Source organism: Acomys minous (genome assembly GCF_964271855.1).
Source record: "Acomys minous genome assembly, chromosome: 7".
NCBI lineage: Eukaryota > Metazoa > Chordata > Mammalia > Rodentia > Muridae > Acomys > Acomys minous.
The window spans coordinates 82219983-82247363 of record NC_140488.1 but is presented as its reverse complement, the minus strand read 5'-3'; the positions used below and the strand labels follow the sequence as shown (position 1 = coordinate 82247363).

Sequence of the window (27381 nt, the reverse complement as noted above, 5' to 3'; positions counted from 1 at the left end):
ATTGTAAAATAATGCAACTTACTCTTCAAAATAATCTGTCAGCATCACCAGCAGCTAACCTCAAAGTTACTTACTATGTGACTTAGTAATTCCACTCTTAAGAAAATTGGACACATACCCACACAAAAATATACACAAAAATATTCATAGGGCAGTGCTGTTTATAATACCTAAAGATAGGAATAACCCTTATGCTCACCAACTGGGTGAACCGCTTGTTGTATAGCCATACAATGGAATATTATTCAGTCATTAAAAGAAGAAAGAGTTGACATACGTTACGATATATAGAGGCCATAGATACATCATCCTAAATGAATGACACAAATCAGAGAAAAGGTCAATTACATGATTATATTTATATAAAGTATATTCTATCTGGCAAATGTACCCAGCCAGAAATGATCTGATTAATATTTGTCTAGTGCTAGATTCTGGGGTGAATAGTGAATAAGTGCTCATGAGTGAAAGATTTTGTTTGAGAGGGAAAATCTTGTTCTAAAGTTGATTATAGCTATGTTTATATAAAGTGGATGTGTTAAAATGTTATATTTTAAAAGTGTGAATTATATTTCTTTAAAGCTATTTTTAAAACAAAAACAAGATAAAGAGAAGTGCAGTTAGTTACCTTCCCAGATAGCTTCTCCAATTCAGCATTTCAATCCACTGCCTCACCCACCTTCCGAAGATCAGATGCTTGTCTTCTGGTAAGGATAAACTTACAAGCTTCTAGAATGAATGACAGGGAGTCAAGTCAAGGTAAATGCAGGGGAAGAAAATTAAAACCAAGTGCACATGTTTGTTGCTGAGCTCTCAGATCCCCATAACCCTGGCTAATAGTCATGCTCTGTAAAAGGGTGCTCTAAGACATCAAGTTCAGGGCCAACCTGCAGCCACACTGCAGAAAGTTTGTGAGCAGATAGTAGAATATGCATGTTCTATGTACTGAGTGTGGGTCTGAAATCTCTCCACTGTTAACACACTAGCTGTGATGGCTATTCTTGGTTGCCAACTTGATTATATCTGAAATGAACTAAAACCCCAAAATAGAGGGCACACCTGTGAGGAATTTCTGCTTAATTTGAGTGGGAAAATCTACTTCTAATCAGGAACTTTGAAGTAGGAAGGCACACCTTTAATCCAGACCTTTAATCCAGATCTAATCAGGGACACACCTTTTGCAGGAAGCCTATATAAGAACACAGACAAGGAACCTTTTGCTCATTGCCTGCTTGCTAGTCTATTCCTTCACTTGGCATCAGAGCCTACTTCTTTGGAATTCCAGCACCTATTGAAAACCAACTGAGATATCCAGCCTTGAAAACTGAGCAAGCCAGTAAACAGCACTCTCACCATAGCCTCTGCATCAGCTCCTGCCTCCAGGTCCCTGCCCTGCTTGAGTTCATGTCCTGACTTCCTTTGATGTTGAACTTTGATATGGAAGATGTACTGTTTTGGATGAAAATGGCCTCCATAGGCTCATAGGGAATGGCAATATTGGAGGTGTGGCCTAATTAAAGTAGGAGTGACCTTGGTGGAGGAAGTATGTCACAGAGGGTAGGCTTTGAAATTTCAGAAGCATAAGGCAGGCCTAGTAGATCAGGGCCTCTTCCTGATGTCTGCTGATCTGGATGTAGAACTCTCAGCTACCTCTCCAACACCATATCTAACTACACACCACCTTGCTCCCCACCATGGTGGAAATGAATTAAATACATGAACCTGTAAGCCAGCCCCAATTACATGCTTTCTTTTATAAAGGTAACCATGGTCATGATGTTTCTTCACAGCAATAAAAACCTAACACAGTTATCCTGATACCTAATCACATAAAGATGCAACAAAGAAAAGGAATTATAGAAAATTTCCCTTAAGAAAATGGATGCAAAACTTCTCAGAAAGAGGATCCAGATGGTCCTAGAAACCTACAAGAACATCATGATGGGTGGCTCTGGACCCAGTCGGGGGTCTGCTCTAACTACTGCACCAACCAAGGGCAATACATGTAGTAAATATTTAACCCCTGTTCAGATCTAGCCAATGGACAGGACATTCTCCACAGTTATGTGGAGAGTGGGGACTGACTCTGACACGAACTCTGGTGCCCCATATTTGATCACTTCCCCATGGTGGGAAGGCCTGATGGCACTCAGAGGAAGAATAACCAGGCTACCAAGATGAGACTTCATAGCCTATGACCATAGAGTGGGGGAAGAGGGCCCCCTCAGTCACAGTCATAGGGGAGGGGAATAGGGTGAAAGAGGGAGGGAGGGAGGGATACAAGTGAGGAGATAACAATGGAGACGTAGTCCAAATAAATTACTTTAAAAAAGTCTCAGGAAAAAAACTTGAAAACTGAGTCCAAGAACACCACAAAAAGATCATTATGGCATTTTTGAACTACAGGGAGGGAGTGAAATCCTTGGTGGATGTGTACCATTGTCAAAGCACTTTTGTGTCAGGGACCCCAATGCCTCTGAGTCAGAGATGTGGCAAAGTCTTCTGCAGATAAGGCTCAGGGATCTGGCAAGCCTTTCCTCAGGTACAAATGTGAATATTACAGTTTACAGAAAATACCCGTTTTATTTTTATCCTCTGAGATGTTCACAGCCTGAAGTCTGCTACCCTACAGAGACTGCTCCTACAAAGTTTAGGTAACTGCGCCTCTGTGTTCAGCTGTATACCATAATCCTTGCCCCCTTGTTTATCTGTATATAATAATGCCTCCTCCTTGCCTAACTGTATAGAAGAAACATACTGAGTCTCTGGGGAGCTGTGGCTTTTCCATCAAAGAAACTAGTCTACTTATCCCAGCTTCTCTGGGTGTCCATGCATTTGCTTTTTCTTCATTTTCTCACTGTTCCAGTTAGGTCAATCCCTTAAGTCATGAGAAGACTAGACAGTGAATATTGTTTATTTTTCTTGGCCCCTTTTTTTTTGTCTCCCACACCTTGGCCCCTTTTATACTTTTCTGCTCTCAGTAGTTTCCTTTCTGCTTTCACATGCATTTTTGTTCCCCGTCCCACACACACTTCTTGAACATCTCTTTTTTTCCCCCTCTAGGGTCTTTTTTCCAATTTTATTAACTATAGTTATACTCATAACCACATATACACATATACATGCACATAATAAACATTAAAAGCTATAACCTGCATAATAGAAAAAACAGAAGTCATCATTCTGAGTCTGGGGCACTTTACTTAACTTAAAACTTCCATATACATTCATTTTCCTGGAAATATCATAATTTAATCTTTCTTTACAGAATAATAAATTTCCATTTTGCAAAAATATCGCATTTTCAGTATCTGTCTTTCTATTCATGGGCATATAGCCTGGTTAAATTTCTTTGCTAATATAAATATTGAGACAATAAACATGGGTGTGCAAGTATCTCTGTCATATAATAGTCCTTTGGTATATGCTCAGGAAAGGTATAGGCGGTCACACCATAGTTCATTTTTCTTTTTTTCTTTTTCTTTTGAAACCATGACCCTCTGTGAAGCCTAGCTGGCCTCAAACTTGATGTAAAGACCAGGCTGGCCTCGAACTCACAAAGTTCTACATGCCTCTGCCTCCAGAGTGCGAAAATTAAAGGCATATGCACCACGGTACTCATTGGGCCCATTTTTAATTTTTTGAGAAACCTCTATGATGTTTTGTATAATTGTTGCACCAAATTGCACTACCACTAACAGCATCATTTTTAAAAGGATAAAAAGAACATATGGGGAAAGAGGAACACTTATTTGCTGCAATTTTCCTTCTTATTCCACTTAACAAGTGTCTGTTTTATCTTTCTTGTTCTGGTACCTGGAGGCATATCATGTTAAACTCATATTTTACTTAGTATCCAGTGAAGTGTCTTGCACACAGTTAGTATGTTCATTATTTATTCGCCAACTCAATAGAAAACTATTTTATGTCAAATGTGCATTGAGACCTACTAAGGAGAATGTAAACAGGCCTAGATATGGAGTCAAAAGATTTGCATCCCAAACTGTGGTGTGTGTAAGTCTGGGCAAATTGTTTAACCATAGTAGGCTTCTGTTTCCCCATAATAAAATGTGGATGTCATAGGTTAGTGATTCCAATGAACCATAATATAAGTACTTATGTACAAGCAATTTATTAAGAAAAATATTACAAAGTGGAAGAGGAAGGAAGGAAGACAAATAATGGAAGAAGCAGAAATGATATTGAGATTAATTGGTTGGCCCAAGGCTAGGCCCAACTACGTCTGTCACAGTTTGGACCCCTCTCACCTGTGAGTCACCAGTACTGGTGTTTTGTGGTTTTCACATCAGTCCTTAGGTTGCTGTATAGTCACTGCTGCCCTGCTAATCAAACAAGGTGTGTTTTCGCCACCCCCATCTTGGATACTCCTAGTATTCGTTTCAGAGGAAGTGGAAATTTGTTTTTGTAGCAGTTGAATGTCTGTTAACCTTCTCTTTTTCCTTTATAGACAAGGCCTCATTATATAGCCCAAATGGAGTGAGACGTATGCTATTCTAGTATCTGCCTCCTGTGTGTTAGGACTGCAGCTCTATGAAGCCAAATCCCTCAAGCAAAATTCCTTTTCCTTATCATAGCCTGACCTGTTTTATATTCCATGCAACCAAGAACCTTAAAAGATTCAAACCTCAACCCAAATGTGATATCTTCTTTCAACATTGTAGACCAAATTCATCTTCCAAACCATTAACACTCAAATAGGGCATCACTTTTACAACTTCGTCTTCCTTACCACCCTGTCATTTCTGTCTCTTTACTGTGTCAAACACCTGTCTGAAATAAATGCATTTTTCTGTGAAATTATAGAATCAGACAAACCTGTTTAATTCTTATTCATCTTTTGAAAACTAATTCAACATCAGCTCTTGCCCTTGCTTTATCTTTTATACTTTGCCAAATAGAGCCATGCCTCACTCTGAACTTTTACAGGGCAATTTCACTGTTTATCTGCCCTTCTTAAAGTATTTGACTAAATTTTATTGTTCAACCAGCACGTTTTAGATTTTTTTTTCCTTAGAGCTGAAAATACAGAAATAAACCAAGTAAACATCATCCACTGTGTAGTGGGGAGACAAACAGTGAGCAAAATGATAAGTGCACTGCAAAGGAGGTTAAATGGTGATAGCCACTAAAGAGGAAAAATCAAACAGAGAAGAGGCTAAAAAAAAATGCCACTGAGTGTGCCACTTCTGATAAGATGAGCACAAAGGGGTTTATAGAAGAGATGACATTTAAGAACAAGACATAAGTGAGGTAGCAGAGCAAGTGGTTATAGGAGAAAATATCATTCAAGGCAGAGGAAACAGCAAGTGCAAAGTTCCAAAGTCTGAAACCTTCTACACTTGTTATGGAAAAATGGGAATTCAAAGGGGAAAAAAAGAGGAGAGTAGGATGAGAGGTAAAAGAGGTAGGATTCTGAAGAACCTTACTGATCTTAGTAAGGATCTTGGCTTTCTCGGAATCAGATTGGGAGTCATTAAAGAGGTTTCCAAGAATGTGGTCTAACATAGCTTCAGTGAATCATTCTATGTCCATGTAAACTGTGGTAGATGAAGACAGAAGGAAGATGGTAAGAAATTATCATACTTTATCAATATGTTGATGGGAATTGCATAGACTTGAGAGCTGCTTGAGCTCCTTTTAAAAATGGAAAAAGCAACTAGGACAGCATATGAAAACTGGGGAAAGACAGACATTCAAAGGCCACGTGGTTAACTTTCCATTAAGCAAGAATATAGGATGGCGGCAAGGGAAATTTGGGGATAGAAGCTCTACAGAAAATCAGGAATGGCATGGAGATTTATATTACTGCTGAGAGCAAGGGAAAACAGATATTGCCAAAATTAATTACCATGCAAAGGAGGAGAATTCTCAGTCTCCCATTTGAAATGAATGCAGGGGGACTGTCAAGCCCAATAGGGCCACTAAGAAAGCAAAGAACTCCACTGTAAGGACCACCTCCAAGGAAGGATCTCTGGATTAAAGAGTAAAATAAGAAACAAAATGGAGCAAAAAAAAATGTTGTGGCGATGGATACACATTTCAATAATAACTGAAGAGACAAGAGAGGGGTCTACCAAGAGATCATGTTTTTGTTGATGTTGTTCTTTTCAATATGCTAAAACATAATGCTAGAAAAAGAAGCTAGAGATGGAAAATCACCAAGGTCCAGTCCTCAGGAAAAATCCTTGTAAAGGCACAATTACATGTATCTTACCTGAAGGAATTCACACTACTCTGAAAAGAAACCACGTGTATACTATTTGGAAACATGAACACTAGCTTATTTGGAAGCATTAGCTTGTTATGGAAGTGTATGGAAATGTGACAGGATCAGCCCCTCCATATGCTTCTAGGAGTTTAATATAAATGATTTACATAGGAGACAAAAGATTTGTTGCATAGAAATCAATGGCTACTTTTTTTAAGCACGAGAGTTGTTAATAGCTTGCAAAAGGTAGAATTGCTGAATAGAGGAAATGTGGGCTTGAAATTGAACAGACTTTATTGAGTTACAGTGGATAAAATTTGACCTTCTCTGAGCTTCTAATTTTCCTGTCTCTACAAGCTCTCACACACACATTCACAATCTTTGTAAGCAAACGCATGTTGTGGTGTCAGACACATACAAGTCTCCAGGTCCTCCCGTCTCCCATACTCAGCATACTCCTTAAGCTTGAAATGAACAAGCATAACAATATCGTGACACTTTGGACAACCATGCCTTGATTTGTCCTCAGTGCTTAAAATCGGTAGCTCTCAAAAGATGTAGTTTTCTAAAATCTTCAAATTTGTTTGTTAACTAATACTTGCTATTTAAAGTAAATGTGGATGCTTATTTAGCAGCTGTTTATAGCTCCTGTTACATAGTGTTTTCCCATGTTCCATTAAACAGTTGTTACATTCCTTTAGTGATTAAAGACTTTGACTGTGTTGTATTGGTTGTCAGATCATGTGGAGAAACCCCTGGGTAAAAGAGTCCTCAGCAGTGCAATCTATCCTTTCAGAAGAGTCCACTCTCTGGGCATATAGGATTGAATCTAATTAAGGGCATTTGCATCATTCAGTTCTCGTAAAAGCAAGGTTGCCATTCTGTCACATTAATTTCATTCTGTCACTTTTATGTTTAATGCCTGCATCCCAAAAGCTATGCTGCTTGGCTGTGTTGGAGAAAATTAAGGAAGATGTTGGGAACATTCTCATCATTTACCTCGCACTTGTTGGCTCCCCACATTCAGCTCTCATAGTATTTAGACAGCCATGGGAATCCAATTGCATAGCTTTCCACAATGTAGTCCAGCTCCAGGAGAATGGAAAATTGCTCTCAGTAGACAAATACACAAAACAGGCTGATTAAGAGAAATCAGGCAATGTGTGTGCTATAGCTTTGAGGGGAAAGCCTTCCCCCAAAGTGTTACAGTTCTGAGGAGACAGGCTTCTCCAACAGAAGTGTTATGGCTCTGCTCCAGGGGGTGGGGGCGGGGGCACTGCAAGTGTTATCAGTTCTGGTCAGGTGGGGGAAGGTTTCTCGAAAGTGTTACCGCTCTGGGTTTCCTGGCAGTGGAGGTGGGGGAAGGTTTTCTCCAAAGTGTTACAGCTCTGGGTTTCCTGGCCATGGGGAGCCAAAGTCACACCACACAGCAAACCTCACACCCGGGAGGGTGGCTGCCTCTGCTGAGGCAAAAAGCAGCAAAGAACTGAGAAGACAAGGTTTACATAGGATATCTTGGATGGTGCGGAGCTTTCCAGAGGGGAGATTTCCAGGGTGGGGATTGGTGGGATGTCAAGTCCTAAGCTTGTCTTTTTTACTCTGTAGGGTGTGGCCTGGGTGTGGCTGTTAGGGCAATTAGAGTGCTCTGTGGGTAGCACCTGGCAGTTGGAGGTCCTCAGGGGAGGGGCCTGGCCACACTGAGTCTCAGAGGCTTACAATGTAACCTTTTTCTGCTTACAAAGTAAAAGAGGAGTATCAAAGAGTTGCCAGATAACAACTAACCACTACATCTAACTTGAAGAAACAGCTATTTGCAAATAAGCACATTGCCCTTACAGGGGCTAAATACACTTCACCCGAAAGGCCAAATTTCCATGACTTGTTTCCTTATTTCATAACTGTCCTCACTGACCTTACTGTTAAACCAGAATCCTTAGTGTGTGTGTGTGTGACTTACAACATGGATTTGAAATTGAGGTCTAATGTCCATTGATAAATAGCAGGAAATCCAGGCCTGTATGTCAGGAAACAGTAAGAAGTAGGTGGGGGGGGGGGGGGTGGTACCAAGGCTGCCTGTACCACAGCAGTTCTACCTGAGCTATCCTAAGTAGACTTACTGCAGTACTGAGAGACCTTCTGGCTGTTCAAATGACTATAAAAAGCCAGACATTTTTTATTGAACTTTGAACAATGTAAGATCAAAATACTGCTTAAGCCAAAATTATAAACAAACAAAAGCAAATATAGCTTATAAATCACTATTTTATAAATTTTATACAGAACCAAAAGAAGAGAAGGACAGAAGGGATGGAGGATAGAGGAAGAATAGGAGGGAGGAAGGAGGGAAAAGAAAAGAGGGAGAGAATAATTTGTGTAGGTACATTGTAAACAATCGCTATATGAGAGAATCTCCAAACCAAAGCATGAACATATAATGAGAACAAAATTTGCATCGTCTTTAACATTTTTGACCATTTAGGCTGAAGTATCAAAGAGAAAGTAAGATTTTAAATGAGCAAGTCCATAAGTAAATTCTTAATTTTATCCAGTTAACTATACCAAGAAACCACTACATATACATGAACATATAAAACACAGTTTTGGATTGGTCAAGACAAAAATATCATTAAAGCATATATTACATTGGTGTTTTTGTCATATGTTCAATATAACCCAGTATTCTTAATTACTCTAAGACCTTAACAGTTCAAATATTTTACTAACTTACACAGATATCTCCTGACATTAATTTAAAGTAAAAATTTTCCAGCTAACTCTGACTTTAATACTTTTGACTTTTTCATACCAAACTTAAAATCAAATTTAAAAAATTGCTTCAAGTAACTTGGGTTTTTCTTCCTCAGGATTGGAAAACTGACTGAATTTCATAAGAGATAGCAATCGGTATACTCATTTGCTAGTTCTCTGGTAACTTAAAGTATGACTGTTCCTTTTCACATGACATTAAATAGCTGTGAAGAAATTTCAGAAAAATTTCAAAGATGGAAGTAAGGCCTTTAAACTGAGCCCTCTGGGAGCAGAGGCAGGAAGAACTCTGTGAGTTCCAGGCCCTTCAGGTCTACAGAGTGAGACTGTCTCAATATGAAAACACCATCTCCACAAGGGAAATGGGTGAAAAATAAAGTTGTTTGAATGTCTGAGTCACAGATCATTTGTATGCATCTGCGTAGGCCAGCCATGAACCTTAAGTGTCATTCCTCAGGAGCAAGCTCCATTGCTTTTTGTTCTGGAGCCTAATCCAGTTAGGCTGGATGACCAGTGAGCCTCAGAGATCAGCCTGTCTCCACCTCCCCAGAACTAGGATTAAAAATGAGCACTACCATGAAGTTTCCCCCTAGCGTTTTTACAGTTTTGGGTCATACACACCACCTGGCTCTTTTACTGCAGTTTCGGGAATTGAACTTCAGAACCTCATGCTTCCATGGCAAACATTTTACCAACAGTTATCTTCCCAGCTCCACTATTTTTAAACACCTTATTTCTTTGTGCTTACATTTTCAACAGTAAAAGCTGGTAAAGGTGAAAGGGAATACTTTTGCATTTATGATTCTCACCAGGTAAAGATAAATAACAAATCAATCCTTGTGAATGTAAGGGTTCTTACCATTTCCTCATGAATGAATTCTTCATCACTGAGTGATTAGATAATGAACTATTGGCCTGAATAAGCAACTTAGTATATTATGCAACAGTAGGAATTAAAACTTAATACATTGCTACATTTTTAAACACTTGTTTACATTTGTTTACATTAAAAACTATTTTAAATTTTTCTCACAGCTACAGAAATAAAGCTGGAATGATTTATGATTGCTGAATTGAAGTCTTATACTATAGGTTTCTAAATAATCTCCAGTACTTAACAAATGGAGCAGGAGAATGAATTACCTAAACAGAAAAACTGGGCCAGGCCATAGAAGTCTCTAGGATGATACAGGCATTTATATGTAGATACTATCATCATGAAAAATGCCAGAGTTTCTCTGGGTCACCCAATGTCTGCAATGATGAGTGTTGGTGTCTTCTAATTCAGGCACAAATATAAGGACATCAACAGGTACCCTTTTATTTTATAGTTATTATTGCCTAATGGGGACAAAAATGATTACTGAGAATCTGCCAAGTTGATAAAAAGCTGCCATTATCCCGACCCTATGATACCTATTGTCCCTTTAATAGGTGTGTGAGCCAGTGGTGGTGCACACCTTTAATCCCATCACTCAGGAGGCAGAGACAGGTGGAGCTCTGTGAGTAGAATAGCCTGATCCATAGAGGGAGTTCCAGGACAGCCAGTGCTCCACAGAGAAACTCTGCCTGGGGAGGGGTGGGTGGCGGGGGTGTAAATGGAAACTTCTCAAAGCAAAATGACTTAAAAGTCAGCAGTTTTAGGATATATTTTATTTAGGGTTTCTGTTCTTGCAATAACAAAAAAGTGAAAGTGGCTTTCTTATTTCAGACAAACTTACGCATACAAAGATATGTAATTGTTTGACTTGGAAACAAAATGTATTGTTCCAAACCATTATAGTCTCATCATGCTGGTACTAAAGATTGGAAAGGCTTCAAATTTTGAATGTTCATTTGCCAAATGAGTGTCTAACACAATATGACTTTCTGATATACTGCTAAAAGTACTTACTATTATAGATTCGCTTCTTCTACTTTTTGTACCATCTTAACCATGTTAAGGGTACAATTCAGTGGTGTTAAATAAGTGATGGCATTGTATAACCACCACCTCCACAGCTCTTTTCATCTCATGATACTGAAACTCTCAATTCATTAAAGGATAATTTAATGTTTGTCTCTCACTGAAGCACCTGGAGTTTATCATAGAGCTCATAGAGGTTCTGTGATATTAAATATTTGAAGCACTTCATATAAGAGACTCATATGATGTATTTGTCTTTTTTGATTGGGTTATATCACTCACCATAATGTCCTCTAGGTTTATCTATAGTATAGCATGGCTCAGAATTAAGGTTGAATACAATTCTGTCATATGTATTTTGTCAACTAATCCATCAAGCCATGAACACATGGATTGCTTCTACATTTTACCTACTATAAAATGCTGTTATGAAAATGATACAAAGTATCTGTTAAGACCCCACTTTTGACTTAAGGTACCATGGTAGGTTGGGACCCCTTAGGGGCCTCCCTTTCTCTGAGAAGAAGGAGCAGGGAGAAAGGGGAAGTGGGTGCATGAGGATGGGTCTAGGAGGAGAGGAGGGAGAGGGCTGGTATTGGGCTGTAAAGTGATTAAATAAATAAAATTAAAAACCAATAATGGGTAAGTACCTCTGTGTTCATGGACCTTACAGTGTAATGATCTTATTAGCACCTTTCATAATAACTATATTATTTCTCTTTACATTACCTAATTTGTCAACATACGGAGAAAACCAACAAAGGGAACGACATATCTGTTCACTGTTCATCTCTGTAGATAATCTAATATCCTTTGGACCATCACACTCCAAAAGTTAAGAATGTCCTCAAATAATACCTAAAAGCCATGTAGTTTTTCCTGGTTTGCTGTAACTCACCTACCTGTTATTCCCACTGATGTGTTTGGAGAACACCTTGGTTTGTGACTTTTTGGTTTAATAACTGTAGAGTTCATGTAACAAATTCCATATTGGAACATGTCATTCAGAGATACCCAAATCCATTTTCCCAGATCATGCTTACACACATCTGGCTCAGAAAATGAGTGGTTAATCCCTTAGAGGCCAGATAGGTGCTTTGTTGTTGACAACTATAACCCCAATATGGAATAATATATAGCCAGAATGTACTTACACAACTGAACTTTCTTTTTTATTTATTTACTTTTATTTTATATGTATGGGTGTGTTTTGCTAGCATGTATGTCTGTGCATTATTAGAAATAACAAAATACCCAATGCTCTATATTTTCAAATGCAAAGTAAAACAGGAAAGTTTAAAAAGCAGAATAAGGAAGGTCTCAAGTCCACACAGGAAGGATTGATTTGAGGAGCGCTCCCCTTCTAGTGAGAGGGAGCACAGCAGAGGGCAGAAATCAGAGATTAAGACAGAGAACTTAAAAACCTCTGCACTATACTTTCAGTACCAGATGTTTTGAATAGCTGGAGCAGATGGAGACAAAAGTTGCATGTGGCAGCAGTAGAGGGAGGAGAAATTCCAGGAAAACACTCTTGTTTAACACTCCCCCAGTACAATTGCAAGAAACATTTTTGAAATATTTCCTCCTAGTTTCATTCATCTACCTGCAAGTTTCATGATTTCCTCATTTTTAATAGCTGAGTAATAATCCACTGTGTAAATGTACCATATTTTCTTTCTCACATTTTTGGTTGAGGGGCATCTAGGCTGTTCCCAGGTTCTGGCTATTACAAATAAAGCTGCTTTGAACATAGTTAACCAAGTGTCCTTGTGATAGGATGAAGTGTCCTTTGAGTATATGCCCAGGAGTGATATAGCTGGGTCTTGAGGTAGACCTATTCCCATCTACCTAAGGAAACACCACACTGATTTCTATTGTGGCTGTATGAGTTTTCACTTCTACCAGTAATGGAGGAGTGTTCCCCTTGCTCCACCAGCATGTGCTATCACATATGTTATTAATCTTATCCATTCTGACAGTTGTAAGATGTCTCAAAGTAATTCTAATTTGAATTTCCCTGGTGACTAAGGATGTTGAGCATCTCATTATGCGCATCTCAGCCATTTGAGATCCCTCCACTGAGTGAGGCAATCCAGATCCAGAAAGATAAACATGATTGATGCCTAGCCCAATTGTCATCAGAGAGGCTTCCTCCTGCAGCTGATGGGAGCAGATGCAGAGACCCACAGCCAGACATTAGGCAGAGCTCTGGGAACACCATGAAAGAGGAACAGGAAGGATTATAAGGAGACAGAGGAGTCACAGACACCATGAGAACATGGCCCACAAAATCAACTAAGCAGGGTTCATAGGGGCTCACAGAGACTGAAGCAGCAATCTTCATGTTATGAAGTCATGTTATGGTTGTTAAGCTGGGAGTTTTGTGTGAGCCCTCACATTGGGAGTGTGGGTGTCTCTGACTCTTTTGACTGTTTTTGGGACCCTTTTCTTCCTACTGAGTTGCCTCATCCAGCCTTGATATGAAGGTTTGTGCGCAGTCTCAATGCATCTTGTATGCTGTGTTTGGTTGATATCCCTTGCAGGCCAGCTCTTTTCTGAAGGGAAATGAAGGAGTGTCTCTGGTAGAGATGGGAGGCTTGGGGAGTGTCTGGGAGGAGTGGAGGGAGGAGAGGCTGCAGTTGGGATATATTATATGAGAGAAGAATAAGTAAAAAGAAAATGAGGAGAGTTTCCTCCTAATTGACTGGCTTGGCTGGCCTACCACTTCCATGAACCACATTCTCAAGAAATTCAGAGCAAGTGTCACAAGACTACACAGAACCTGAGGCTACAGGATACCTCTATGCTGTAGGGGAAAATTTTGTATCAGAACTGCACAGTATTCAGCAAGGAAGAAGCCTAGAATAAGACAGAGACTGCAGGAGAATATGGACACAAGATCTAAGGCAAGCATTGGAACACAGGGAAGGACCACCACCCAGGCCGGTGACCAGTATTAGAAACCCAACAAGGGAAGCTTCTGTGATCTGCCTATAAAAGTGGCTCTCCATGGGGTATCACTGGAATCTGGAAACCATAAAAGGAATATCATGGCTCAAGAGTTGAGTCTGGAATAGGCAAGCAGGCAAGAGTCTCATTAAGACTCTATACCTTAATCCAGGTCTCTCCACTTCATATTAATTCTCATTTTTTTCATACGCAATGCCATTTAACAAGCCAGCTCTGTCCTCTTATGTTTTTTCCTCCCTTGATTTTTTTTTCCCTCCTTTGATTTCTTTATTCTTTGGTACAATACTGATCTCAGTATTTCTCGGCATACCTGGTAATTAATAAACACAAATTACTCCAGGATGTTATAATAGAATATTTCCTTATAACATTAGTGGTTCAATAAAATTTATGACATATGAAAAACTAAGAAATGAGAAAAATTTGATCAAGAATATCCACACAGAACACACAAATCCAGAGGAAATAATATACCAACAAAATAGAGAATTGATAAAATATGAGGAACTATTTGAAAAATATTCATCTGAGAAGGAGTTAATATTAATATGTAGAATACATTAAGTCTCAAAAAAAACTCAAGAAGGAAAAAGAGCAATAGGTGAATGGAAGTCAAGGCTATAACTCAGTCAGTAAAAGAAAGCCTGACAACCTGAGTTAGAGTTCCAGGACCCACACAAAAAGCTGTATGTGGTGTTGCACCTCTGTAATTCCAGCACTCCTGTGCTGAGATGGGAGACAGAAACAACAGAAGCAGCCAGATGGTGCCTGGCCAGGTAGAATTGAGTGTGCACTATAGCAGCAAAACCAAGTGGAACCCTGTGTAAACAAGGCAGAAGGAAAAAAATGTCTCCTGAAAGATTGCCTCTGATCCCCACACAGCACATGCTCACAGATGTGTGTATGCATACACATAGACATAATAAATAAACATAAATAAATTTCAATGGATAAATTATCTTAACTCACATGTTTAAAAATACATTGATTACAAGTATTTGAAAATTTTTAACATATTAATCTAAGACTATGCTGTATTAGGTACTATCATTAAGAAGACAAAATTGCTGATGAGCTTATGGAGGCAGGAGAAAGATAGATATGTTGTTCAGGAGTGGTAATTAATATGTGCATTATGAACATATACAGGGGGAGGTAATCCCCCTCAGTCACAGTCATAGGGGAGGGGAATAAGGGGAAAATGGGAGGGAGGGAAGAATGGGAGGATACAAGGGATGGGATAACCATTGAGATGTAACAAGAATAAATTAATAAAGGAGGAAAAAAAATAAAATAAAAAAAACCCCTACCCAGATCTAGCCAATGGACAGAACATTCTCCACAGTTGAGTGGAGAGTGGGATATTACTTTCTTACATACTCTGGTGCCTCACCTTTGACCATGTCCCCTGGAGGGGGAGACCAGGTGGCACTCAGAGGAAGGACAGCAGGTTACCAAGAAGAGACTTGATACCCTATGAACATGTACAGGGGGAGGTAATCCCCCTCAGGAACAGTCATAGGGGAGGGGAATAAGGGGAAAATGGGAGGGAGGGAAGAATGGGAGGATACAAGGGATGAGATAACCATTGAGATGTAACAAGAATAAATTAATAAAGAAAAATGCAAAAAATAAAAAGAAAAAAAAAAGAAATTGAAGAGACCTTATACTAGCAACTTAACAGCATACCTAAGATCTCTAGAAGAAAACAAAGAAACCATACCCAACTGAAATAGATGGTTAAAAAATAATCATGCTCTAAACTGAAATAAGCAGAAGCAAATAAAATAATCAATACAAAGAATCAATGAAACAAAGTGTTAGTTCTTTGAGAAAATCGATACAATTGACAAACCCATATCCAAATTAACTAAAAGGTAGGAAAAGAAGATTCAAATTAACAAAATCAGAAATTAAAGTGGATATAACAACAGATACCAAGGAACTCCAGAGAATCTTAAAGATGTACTTTTTAAAGGTATATTCTGCCATATTATAAAAACTAAAGGAAATAGTTTTTTTTTATTAAAATCAAGATCATATAAGCAATTTAACCAGACCTTTTGTCCCCGCTGAAATAGAAGCAACCATTAAAATATCCCAAACCAAAAAAAGCCCAGGGCCAGATAGTTTTGGTACAGAATTCTACCAGAGTTTCAATGAATAGTTAATACCAACGCTGTTTAAATTTTTCCACAAAATAGAAAGAGGAAGAACATTGCTCAATTCATTTTATAAGGTCACAGTTATCCCGATACTCAAACCACATAAAGACCCAACAAAGAAAGAGAATTACAGGCCAATTTCCCTTATGAACAAAGATGCAAAAATACTCAAGGGACAATAGAAATGACACAGGGAGTGGTTGGGTACAGGGAACACAGTAGGAGAGGGAGCGCAGAGAGATACGAGGGTGGAGCTCAGACCTGGGGAGGGCAGGGGCGGGAGGACAGAAGGCCTGTAGAGAAAAGAGAAACTGTGGCAGGGGCATCTCTGTGACAAGCTGGAGACCTAAGTCAGGGCCGGCTCCTCGGAGGATATGAGGGTGACTCTAGCAGAGACTCCTAGTAGCAGAGGCCCAGAGGCCATAGTGACTAAAAAGGATACCCTCTAACTAGACAAGACTCCCAGTAGAAGGAGCGGAACACCAATCCACCCACAAAAACTTGGACTCAAAGTTTACCCTGCCTATAAGATGTGTGGTGTGATAAAGATAGAACAGAAATATCAGAGACTGAATGTCCAACCAATGCCTAGCCCAACCCAAAACCCACCCCATGGGAGAAAGCATGGCACTATTAATGATACTCTCCTATGATTGCAGAAAGTAGCCTAGCAGAGTTGTCCTCTGAAAGGCTCCACCCAGCAGTGGTTTAAAACAGATGCTGAGACTCACAGCCAAACATTGGGCAATGCATAGTGAGACTTGTGGAAAACTGGGAGGAAGGAGAAAAGGACCTGGAGGAGACAGGAGCTTCACAAGAAGACCAACAGAACCAACTAAGCAGGGCCTAGAGGGGCTTGCTGAGACTGAAGCATCAACCAGAGATCATGCATAGACTGTTCTCTAGCCTCCACATGCACATTTACATTGGCATACAAACAAAAATAATGAAAATAATGAATAATTTGTAAAGCCAACATGGTGCTACAGTCCTATGATGGGAGATGGGAGGCTGAGACAGGCAGACCCTAGGAACTCACTAGCTAGCCGCTCTAGAGCCCCAGCTTCAGTGAGAGAACCTGTCTCAAAAATTAAGATGAAAGGTGATAGAGGAAGAGACTTGCAGTCAACATTCAGCCTTCACAAACACACATAGGCACACACACACACACACACACACACACACACACACACACACACACACACGTGTACAGAAACATACAAAAGAAAGGGTGCAATTAATGCATCTAGGAAGAGGAAAGAGGAAGAACTATGATACTAACCCCTCTAGCTCTTTTCCTTCTTTAAGGAATACTTTTAACATCCACTTCAAGAGCCCCCAGTTGAATACAAACCTCTGCAGCTTTGTGCACCTCGGCAGCAACTCTCTGCACTGTTGTAAAACAAATGTTAAATTCCTGAATGATGGAAGGATATAAACTGTTGAAATCCAGTAGCAAAATGAACTTGTCATAAAAACCTGAAACAAAAAAAGCCACATAATGTCAAAAAAAAATCTAAAATGCCATCAAAATATCTCATTAGAAGTACCATATATAGAAAATATATACCATCCCACACTGTAAAGAATATAAAATGAGGGGAAGTCAACTACAAATCCATAAAATGACTCAGATTACAATAAAAACAAATCACAAAATGAAGGGTGAAAAGACTGCCTTTCTTTGGAACCAGTGACAACCAACTTGTTCCCCAGAGCTTCCAAAGCACACCCATATTATATGCCAACACCTTCTCTTGTCAACTGTTATGGAAATGGATCATGTTCATTTCCAAAAATAGTTAAGCATTCTTTCCCACTACTCTGTCACCGCAAAACAAATAACAAATAAACTCAGTGAGTAGTTGTATGTATATACCCACATACATACATATACACACTGTGCTTAAGATCGGCCAAGAAAAAGATACATAAATGTCAGTAGTGAAACGATCCATCCTCTCTTCACACAAAGGATGAACAGGAAGCTACTCAACTTCCCCAGAACATTTATGAAAAGTTCTCTTCACCTTTAGAAGAAACTGACATATAAGTAAGTGCCCAGGGAAACAACACTAACTGCAAACACGCACTGGTAGCTTACTCCTCGTCTCTAGACCACACAATCCCACTTACTCCTTCTGTTCCTCTGTGCTAGATGCTATCATCTCCTTTTCATAGAAAAAGAAAGTGAGGTTAAGGGGCATTAAATAGGCAGCACCCAAACCAATATCTAACTCCAAAGTATCACTCCTTGTCATTGCAACTAATCAAATTGCTTAACCTACAAGAAGAACATCATGATGGGAGGATCTGGACCCAGGGGGCGGGGTCTGCTCAAACTACTGCAACAACCAAGGACAATATATACAATAAATGTTGAACCCCTACTTAGATCTAGCCAAGGGACAGGACATTACCCACAGCCATCTGGAGAGCAGGGACAGACTCTGACATGAACTCTGATACCCCATATTTGACCACCTCCCCTTGGTGGGGAGGCCTGGTAGCACTCAGAGAAAGAATAAGATGGCTACCAAGATGAGACTTGATAGGCTGTGACCATATGGTGAGGGAAGAGGTCCCCTTCTGTCATAGACTTAGGGGACAGGAATAGGGTGAAAGAGGGAGGGAGGGAGGGAGGAAGAGGAGGAGACAAGCAACGGGATAACAATTGAGATGTAATCCGAATAAATTAATTAAAAATGCCTCCTCAGCCAGGCAGTTGTGTGTGGCATACCCCTTTAATCCCAGCACTCCAAGGCAGAGGCAGGCAGATCTCTGTGAATTCCAGCCCAGCCTGGTCTACGGGGCTAGTCCAGGATAGCCAGGGATACACGGAGAAACCCTGTCTCAAAAAGCAAACAAACAAAAGAAAATGGATCCTCATTGAGACTCCACTGGTTATGCTGTTGTTGCCCTATGTCATGGAGATCTTGAGTCTTTGGATCAGCGGGACTGGCCCTTTCACATGTCCCAACCACTCACAGATGATAAAGATTTTGCGGTGGGCCAGCTCAGAGCCCTGGATCTGGGCCTGGGTGGTAGCAGAACTGTTCAGCCCACTGCCTTTCCCTTATCCACACCAGCTGGCCACCCGATGCTGTCATCAGCAGGAAGTAGAGTCAGCTCATACCCAGGCTTCCAGAGCCAGCTCTACTCTACTTCTCAGTCAAGGCAAGTGGCCCACTCTCCCAAGTGCTGCAGTTCTTGGGCTAGGCTAGTTCTCCCACTCTCATTCCCTGGGGGTGGGGCTATCTCACCTGTGCCTTCCCCCCACTGTGTTACTCAGGAAAGGTGCAGGCCCACTCTTCGAGTGTTATAGCCAGTGAGGGAGCAGGGCCAGCACTCCTGACTACTGAAGGTGATGAGGGGGGAGAGGAAACGGCATCACCTTCACACCTTTGCTACCTTGGGGCCAGCTCTCCCATGCTTTTACTTTCAGGGTGGATCACCTGCACCCACTCCATCAGGCTCAGCTCTACTGTGCTGCCCAAGCAAGGTGCAGGACCTGCTCTCCTGAATGCTACAGCTGGCAAGGGACACGGCCAGCTCATCCCATCTGTTCTCATGGCCCTGGGACCAGCTCTCTTGACTGCCACAGGTGGTGAGGGGTAGGAGGAAAAGGCATTACCCCCGTACCCATCTCATCTCATGGCAAACATATAGTGGTGTCACCTTTCACTTACTCTACTCTTCGGGGCTGGCTTATCCACACCCCCTCCACCAGGGCCAGTTCTACTGTGGTGCACAGGCAAGGTACAGGGCCCGATTTCCCAAATGCTGCAGCAGGCAAGGGACAGAAACAGCTCACTGGCTCTCATGAGCCTGGGGCCAGTTCTCCCAACTGCCTCGGGTAGGGGCATCACCCTGCACCCATGCCATCTCATGGCAGGTGATTGGCTAAGCCAGCTTTTCCACACTCTGGCCCTCGGGGGTGGCTCACCACCAGGCAAGGTTCAGGACCAGCTCTCACAATTGCTGCAGCTGGTGAGGGGCACGGGTAGCTCTCCCAAGCTCATGACCTTGTGTGTAGCTTTCCCGACTACCTGGGCAAGGCACAGGGCCCACTATCCCACGTGCTGTCAACAAAGAGATGGGGCCAGTTCTCCGGAGCACCACATCCAGTGAGGGGCAGGGCCAGTCTTGTGCAGCCAATAACATCTAGGTAGTCCCTGGCAGCGGTCCTGACCAGGCACATCCTTATGTTCTCTAGTGGAAATATGAGCCAAAGACATCAACGTCTATCTCTGCCGTGGCATAGCAATAGATTCAGACATGGCCCTCAGTGGCAGCTCAGGTTGGGACCTCACCATGGCTCCATATGGTAGGCTACTCCTCTCCACCCTCCAGTTCCATCTCTCTTCATAATGCTCAAGCTGCTCCACTTTTCTTTCTTTCCCATCTGACCACCACATACTCACACATTGTGGTGGCTCCAGCTGGTGGCAGATCTCTGGATGACATCCTCCAACCGTGCTATGTAGTATTGTGGCAAGTGGATGGATGTCTGTGGCCCACCTGTACCATGTGCTGGAGGGCAAGTCTGGGTTGAATGGTGGTCTGCAGGTCTCTGTCTTCCTCCTCCTGTGCTGCATTGCCTGGATTTGATTTGATTTGATTAGTCCTGGGCATAAAACAGTTTTGGCCAACAAGTTAGGCATCAAGCTAGGGTAAACAAAGGCCTGCTATCTGGCTGATAGAGAATACTATCAACAACAAGGTGTCTCTTTGCCCATTGCCAGGGTATTTAAAATTTATTATTTTATATGATAATTTAAGAGTTAGTAAAAAGAAAAGGCAAGACTTTTCTTTATTTATATATTTACATAGCCATACTCTGTTATTAAGCTTATAAAAGAAACAGATCCTCTCATATTCCTAATGCAGGGGCCCCTTTTAGTCTTTTAATTACCAACTCTGATGTTGTCACTTTTTCAGAGTAGATTTCATTTTCTGCCCAACCCAAGGAATCTAAAATAGTCTTGCTAATTTGTTTAATTGCTCGTTTCTTTACACTATTGTAATAAATAAGCTCACTGGAGACAGAGACTCTGATGGCCTCATTAGATTTTGCATTTACATAATAAATGTTCAACAACAACACAATGAAGGAAGGACTGAAAGAGACTAAAATGAAAGTTAAGTGAGGAAGATTACAAAAGTCTTTTAACAATCATATATCTTTTAAAAATCATGTATATAATACTCAGCAACTTTAGAAGGCAGAATTTATTGTAGAAATATGGTTTCAGAATTCTGAAGGCTGTTCTAAATATTAGTATTTCTTAAAACATAGAAATGGAGCAGGAACAAGTTTCCAGTTTCTGTAGGTTACCCTTAACATTCCTTCATGGATCTATGATGACTTTTTCTCGTTAAGTACTCATTATATATTGCATTTACAAGCCTTTAGAATCACGTATCACTGCTTCTTTAGAAAATATAGTGAGGATATTATCTCTGGGTGTTTTGTTTTGTTTTCTCCTGGGGACTATTGGAATTGAGTGCGAATTATTTTTGCAATAGGAACAAGGAATAAGTGCTATGCTTTCAAAGGGTGAAAAGGGGGTATGGTTCAAAAAAGAAAATGAGGTTTAATTTTGGTGTGAATAAATTTTATTGCAGTCTACCAGGTCAAGCAGCATAGCTGTGAAGAAAAATCTGGATGTTTGCTTTTCAGTTAATTCAGCTCAGTGCAGACATCATTTTAAAAATATTTCTCCCAAATGCTGAGAACTGAGACCTGATCACGCAAGAAATCTACTTGGTAAAAAAAAAAAAAAACTTCCCCTTTCAATATATACACCAAGTGTTTTTCAAAGGAGTAGAATTAAGTTTACAACCTTGGGTGCTTATTAAAAATTCGCATTCTTAAATCCCATCACAGCATCGTGGGAAAACTCTTTGAGATCAGTCTAGTGCAGCAAATAGGGAACCACACCCTGGTACAAGCTTGCTCCAAGCTTTCATCTACCTCAAGAACCCTGTGAGGGATGGTTTTTTTTTTTAAAGTCTAGGTTTTCCCCTGCAAATGTAGTAGTTGTTTTCCTCTCAAACCCTAGGCTTGTCAAACGGCATTGTACAGCACATGCCAAAAGGAAAGTAGACACCAACAGAGTCTCTGAGCTCATCACAATAGATGACTCCTCATATATTGCAGGAAAGTGATTTTCACATTTTATTTTTGTCTAACTTCCTAAAATGGTTATTTGATTATTCAGTAATCTTTCCTGTGAGCATTTAGAGCTTTTTAGATTCTCTAACAAATCAATATGATTTTTCTATAGCCTCGAGGGAGAATAAAAACCTTGTCATCAGTTATCAACAGAGCATTCTGCCACATTGATGCTGTCTTCTCGAATATCTCCAGACAGAGTGCTTCCAAATGCTCATCAGTTCCTCTGTTGCCTGTGATGCTTGGAGAAAGGAAAAGGCTGGGCTTGCCCGTTTCTCCTTACTGCCATTATGCATTCTTTGAAACTCATGTGTTTGCATGTGCCCTGAAAGAAAACTAATGAAATCCATTTCTTCACTGACGGCAATCGGAGCTGAGCCCAGGCAGCAGTGATGCAATTGGTGTTTGATTCATCATGCCCACAGTTCTGCACCTGTGCCACTGCCAGCAGGGGCGAGGCAGTACAACATAACACTTTGCTCATCCACAGCCCCAGGGACAGGAGAGTGTACACAGCAAGGAAAACAAATTCCTGATGCAAATGCTTTCTGTTAACAACCAATGTGTACAGTTTACTAGAGCTGTGCCCTAACACCTTGTATTTTGTTACAGTGTTTATACAGGATTGTATAAATATCTGTAGCTTGTCTGCTCAGCATAAGGATTCAAACTGACAAGGCTGTGGAGTTTTTTTTTTCCCCTGGCTATCAACAAGGCCTCCCATGGTTTAAAGGCCAGAATAGATGGGCTATCACAGATTCCTGAACCAGTTCTCACGGTTTAACTAGAGACACCAACCCCACATGGATTCAGTAATCTGTTCCATTTTCTTTGAGACAGTAATCAAAAGGGCTCTTCCTCCTTGATTACTTCTGCTCCAGTAAGACAAATCTCCTGTCCATACCACATCTCTAAAATCGAGTCCTAACAGAAGGGTCTTGAAGGGTACCAGTGCCCAAGCACTCTTCACGTCTGGGGGGTCATCTTGCCTACAGCTCACTCTCGCCCCACACAGTCACACACCTGAGAACAGTACAGAGCCAGAAATCCCGTTGCTGCTACCACAGCTAGACCTCCTTTTCCTATGCTCTCTTCCTCCTCCATCCAAATGTAGTCACTGCAGTTAAGATTAGAGACAAAGGGGAAAAATCTGCTTGAGGGTTAAAGTTGACCATACATTCAAAAGAAGCTGTGTCACTCCTTTCAGAAAAGAAACAAAACCAATCATTTTGAATAGGAAAAATATAAGAACCGATAGCTAGTAAAAGAGGTTAACTCCTAAACATACAAAGTCTACTTCTCAGGAATACCAGAATAGGGAAGATGAAGAACAGGATTTCCCTCTAGACTTTAAGGAAAATATGAAAGACTGAGTTTGTTCCCATGGCAGCTGACTAGCAGAGATCACTGAGGTGTCACCGACATGGCTGGTTCAGGATGGTGAAGAAGAGCCTACCCATTAAATTTCTACAGAAACCTGAATGCTGCTCAGTCTCTCATACACCACTGACAACACGAGCAATCCTCTTCCACTGTGATGCCTTGTAATACACCTACAATGCCCTCTACTGACAAGGTTTATGCTGTGCCTACTGGCAGATTAAATGTTTACAAGAACAAGCTCCCAGGTTATTCACAAAGCATATATTCTCACATTCCTATTCAGCCTTAGAGAATGAATTAAATATATAATTATTGAAGCAAAGATTATAACTGCCTTTGTTTCTACAGGATATAATTGTCTTCGTGGAAAATGATAAAATAAATATATAAATGAAACCTTTTGGAACTAATGAAAAAATATATAAAAGTACAGTACAGAATATCAACTTAATATATAAAAACCAATAGGTTCCTATACATTTTAATGAACAACTGTAAATTTGAAACTAAAAATACAATATTATTCACATTAGCCCCTAAAAATAAAATAGTTGGGCACAAGTATATATATATATATATATATATATATATATATATATATATATATATATATCCATGTTCATGGATAAAAAGACTCAATATAGTCCAAGTGTTTGTTCTGCCCAGCTGAGCTATATATTCAACCCAAAGCAAATAAAACCCCAAGTGACTTTGTGTATGGTAACAAATTTATTCAAAAGTTTATGTGGACAACAAAAACCTCCAAAGATCTAAGATACAATATTGAGGAAAAATATCACTTGAGAACTGGCACTACCACATATTAATACTGTGGGACTACAATGACTGTGTGATGTTGGTAAAAGAATAGACAAACAGATCAGTGGGTTAAAATAGAGATCCCAGAATTAGATTCATATACTCAATTAATCTTTGACAGAAGAGAAAATGCCATTCAGTTAGGCAAGGATAATCATTCCAGTCAAAGACCTTCCTATGCGATAAAATTAATTTATAACCCAACTTTACATATTTTCAAAACTTAAACCTCTCACAAAACAGACTATAGCCTTAAGTACAAAATGCAACACAAATTTCTAAAAGAAAATATAATAGAAAGTCCAGGTTTGGGGGTTAATGAAAGTTTTTAGATCCAACACTAAAAGCATAGTCCATAAAGGAATATATTGGAAAATTGATTTCATTAAAATTAAAAACCTCTGCCAATGACACTGAAGAGAATGAAAAGATATACCACAGACTATGATGACGTATAGCTGCAAAATATTTATCTGACAAAGATGTATTTGGGTGTGTGTTAAGAATAACACTGATGGCCAGAATATAGGATTGCCTAAGATGTGAACCTCTAAGAGAATCTAGACTTGAGGTGGAAAGATACATCCTAAATATGGGTAAAACCGTTCCACAGATATTGGACTGCACAAAAAGGAGAAAGGAAGCTTAATAACATTCATCGCTCTTTTCCCCTCTGACTGCACTACAATATGACTAGTTGCCTAGTACGCCTATGGCTACACCCTCCCAGCAAGGATGGGTTATATCTTCCAACTATAAGCTTCCCTCAAGTTACTTTTGTTAGGCACTTAATCACATCAGTGAGAAAAGTACCTAACATAGTGTGTTTTTATTTGTATGCATATAGCTATAACGAGATATGGACATGTATCTAAAGTATACAAATACTTCTCAAAACCAAACAGTAAGAAAACCATCTATTTCAAAAGTGGGTGAAATTTGGAAACTTCGTGAATATATGCAAGCAGAATATAAGCATATTGAATGGGTGTTCAATATATATCAGGAGAGAATTGTAAATTGTAAACAATTAGATGCCACTAAATACTTACTAGAAGAGCTAAAGTGCAGCACACTGAACACCAAATTCTGGCAAGGATATGAAACAAAAAAGAAAAAACTCTTTGAAAGACAGTTTGACACCTACTTATCATGATCCACCAATTACATTAATTGATCATAATGTAACTATGAGAAACTTAGCACATATTTATGATCGCTTTCTTAATGATTGTTTAAACTTGAAAACAACCAAGATACCCTCCAGTTGGTAAATGGACAAGCTATATATAGTACAGCTATACAATAAAAAGAAATTAATTATTAGGCCAGGAAAATCATGGAAAAATAACCATGCCTAAGTGTGAAAAGGCACACACTAGGTGATTCCAACTATAGATAGTGTATAAAAGGCAGTATATAGAAATCAGAGAAAGGTCAGTGGTTATCCAAAGATCTAAACAAAAGATAGGAGAACAGGTAAATAGCTGGAATGCAGGAGACTTTTAGGAAATTGAAATTATATGAGGCTATATTATTAGGCATATACAGTATAGATTCATCAAAATCCATTAAACTAAACCATGCATGATGGTGCACATTTTAATGAAATTTTTCCACTAATGGGAAGATAATCACAGAAAACTTCAGGGAAGAAAAAAGTATATAGGAATTCTTTTTTTTTTTTCTTTTTTGGACAGGGTTTCTCTGTGCAGCCTTGGTTGTCCTGGACTCCCTTTGTAGACCAGGCTGCCCTCCAACTGACAGTGATCTGCTTGCCTCTGCCTCCCAAGTGCTGGGATTAAAGGTGTGAGCCACCACTTTGTGCTATCTCAGTTTTCCTGTAAACCTAAAAGTGCTCTGTAAAACAAAGTCACCTCTTCTTATAGAGTAGGCAGATAAAGTTGGATGTAGAACTGAGGCAATAAGCTGAAACCTCACACAAATGCTCTTTTGGCTGCTGTGACTGCTCATAAAACAGATTACACCATCAAATACACTATGAAAAAAAAAAGACATAACCAGTGTTTCCATATAAGGTCAGACAATAAGTGGAACATTACAGTCAGTTTATGCAGGCTATTGGTCTAATAAAAAGTATCCAGACTGGTTAGAAGCCCAAAACTCCTAGCTGGTTAGAGCATTTGAGGAAATTCACAAGTTTATCTTGGAAAAAAACAAATGTCAAAACATATAACAGTTGTCTTCAAATACTAGAAATATGGTCCCTTGATGATAATAAACCAATAAATATATTTATTAATATATTAAAACATTGACTACCCAAGTGGATTAACTTCTCTTAAATATATGTGTAAACATGTGCATGTATATGTGTATTATAATTAGAGGTAAATATAAAATAATATGATTCCTTGGAAGTTATAGTGACTCAAACTCAGCATTTAAAACTGCACCACTTAGCCATGTTTTGATCTCCTCTAAGTCTGTTTTTGGTTCATGTTCTGTTCTTCTACCCTCTGCTCAGACTTCTAGTCTGAAGTGTCATCTTCTATCTCTCTACTGATGTAAATTCTATTTTCATTTAACAATTATCTAGAGTCTAGTCTTCCACATGACCTAAGCCATTTTAATAAATTCCTATAAAAAAAACCCTATGCTGTTGCAACTTAAGTGCCACCTGGTAGTGTTAATACTAGCATCTTGTTAAGTAGAAGTGAGGTCTTTACAGAAAGTTCTATTTTAAAAAAAACAGTATGATTCTTCAGTACCTCATTTGAGCTACCTTTACATTGATGGTAATGTGTAAAACATCACCACATATATTAAGGCTTGGGTAAATATTAATTGACTTATAATAAGAACAAAATAAATAATATTGATTAATAATTTATGTTCCGGATGCCTCTACAAAATCATGTGACCATGTAAATTTGGGGAGGGGGCGGTCTGGATAGTATCATATTTCTTTAATCCTAATGCTTGGGAGGCAAAGACAGGTAAA

General features: G+C 39.7%; 1 protein-coding gene across 1 annotated transcript in view; it reads right to left on the bottom strand.

The window, feature by feature from the left end:
* LOC311601688 (uncharacterized protein) overlaps positions 1-27381 on the bottom strand; it is a 177191-nt gene that overhangs the window by 36200 nt on the left and 113610 nt on the right. Inside the window, exons 4-6 of the mRNA XM_084789362.1 lie at positions 20461-20637; positions 17391-17515; positions 629-729 (exon numbers count right to left, since the gene is read on the bottom strand). Of these exons, the coding sequence (XP_084645488.1) occupies positions 720-729; positions 17391-17515; positions 20461-20637 (312 nt within the window). The 3' untranslated portion in view covers positions 629-719. The remainder of the gene's footprint in view (positions 1-628; positions 730-17390; positions 17516-20460; positions 20638-27381) is intronic.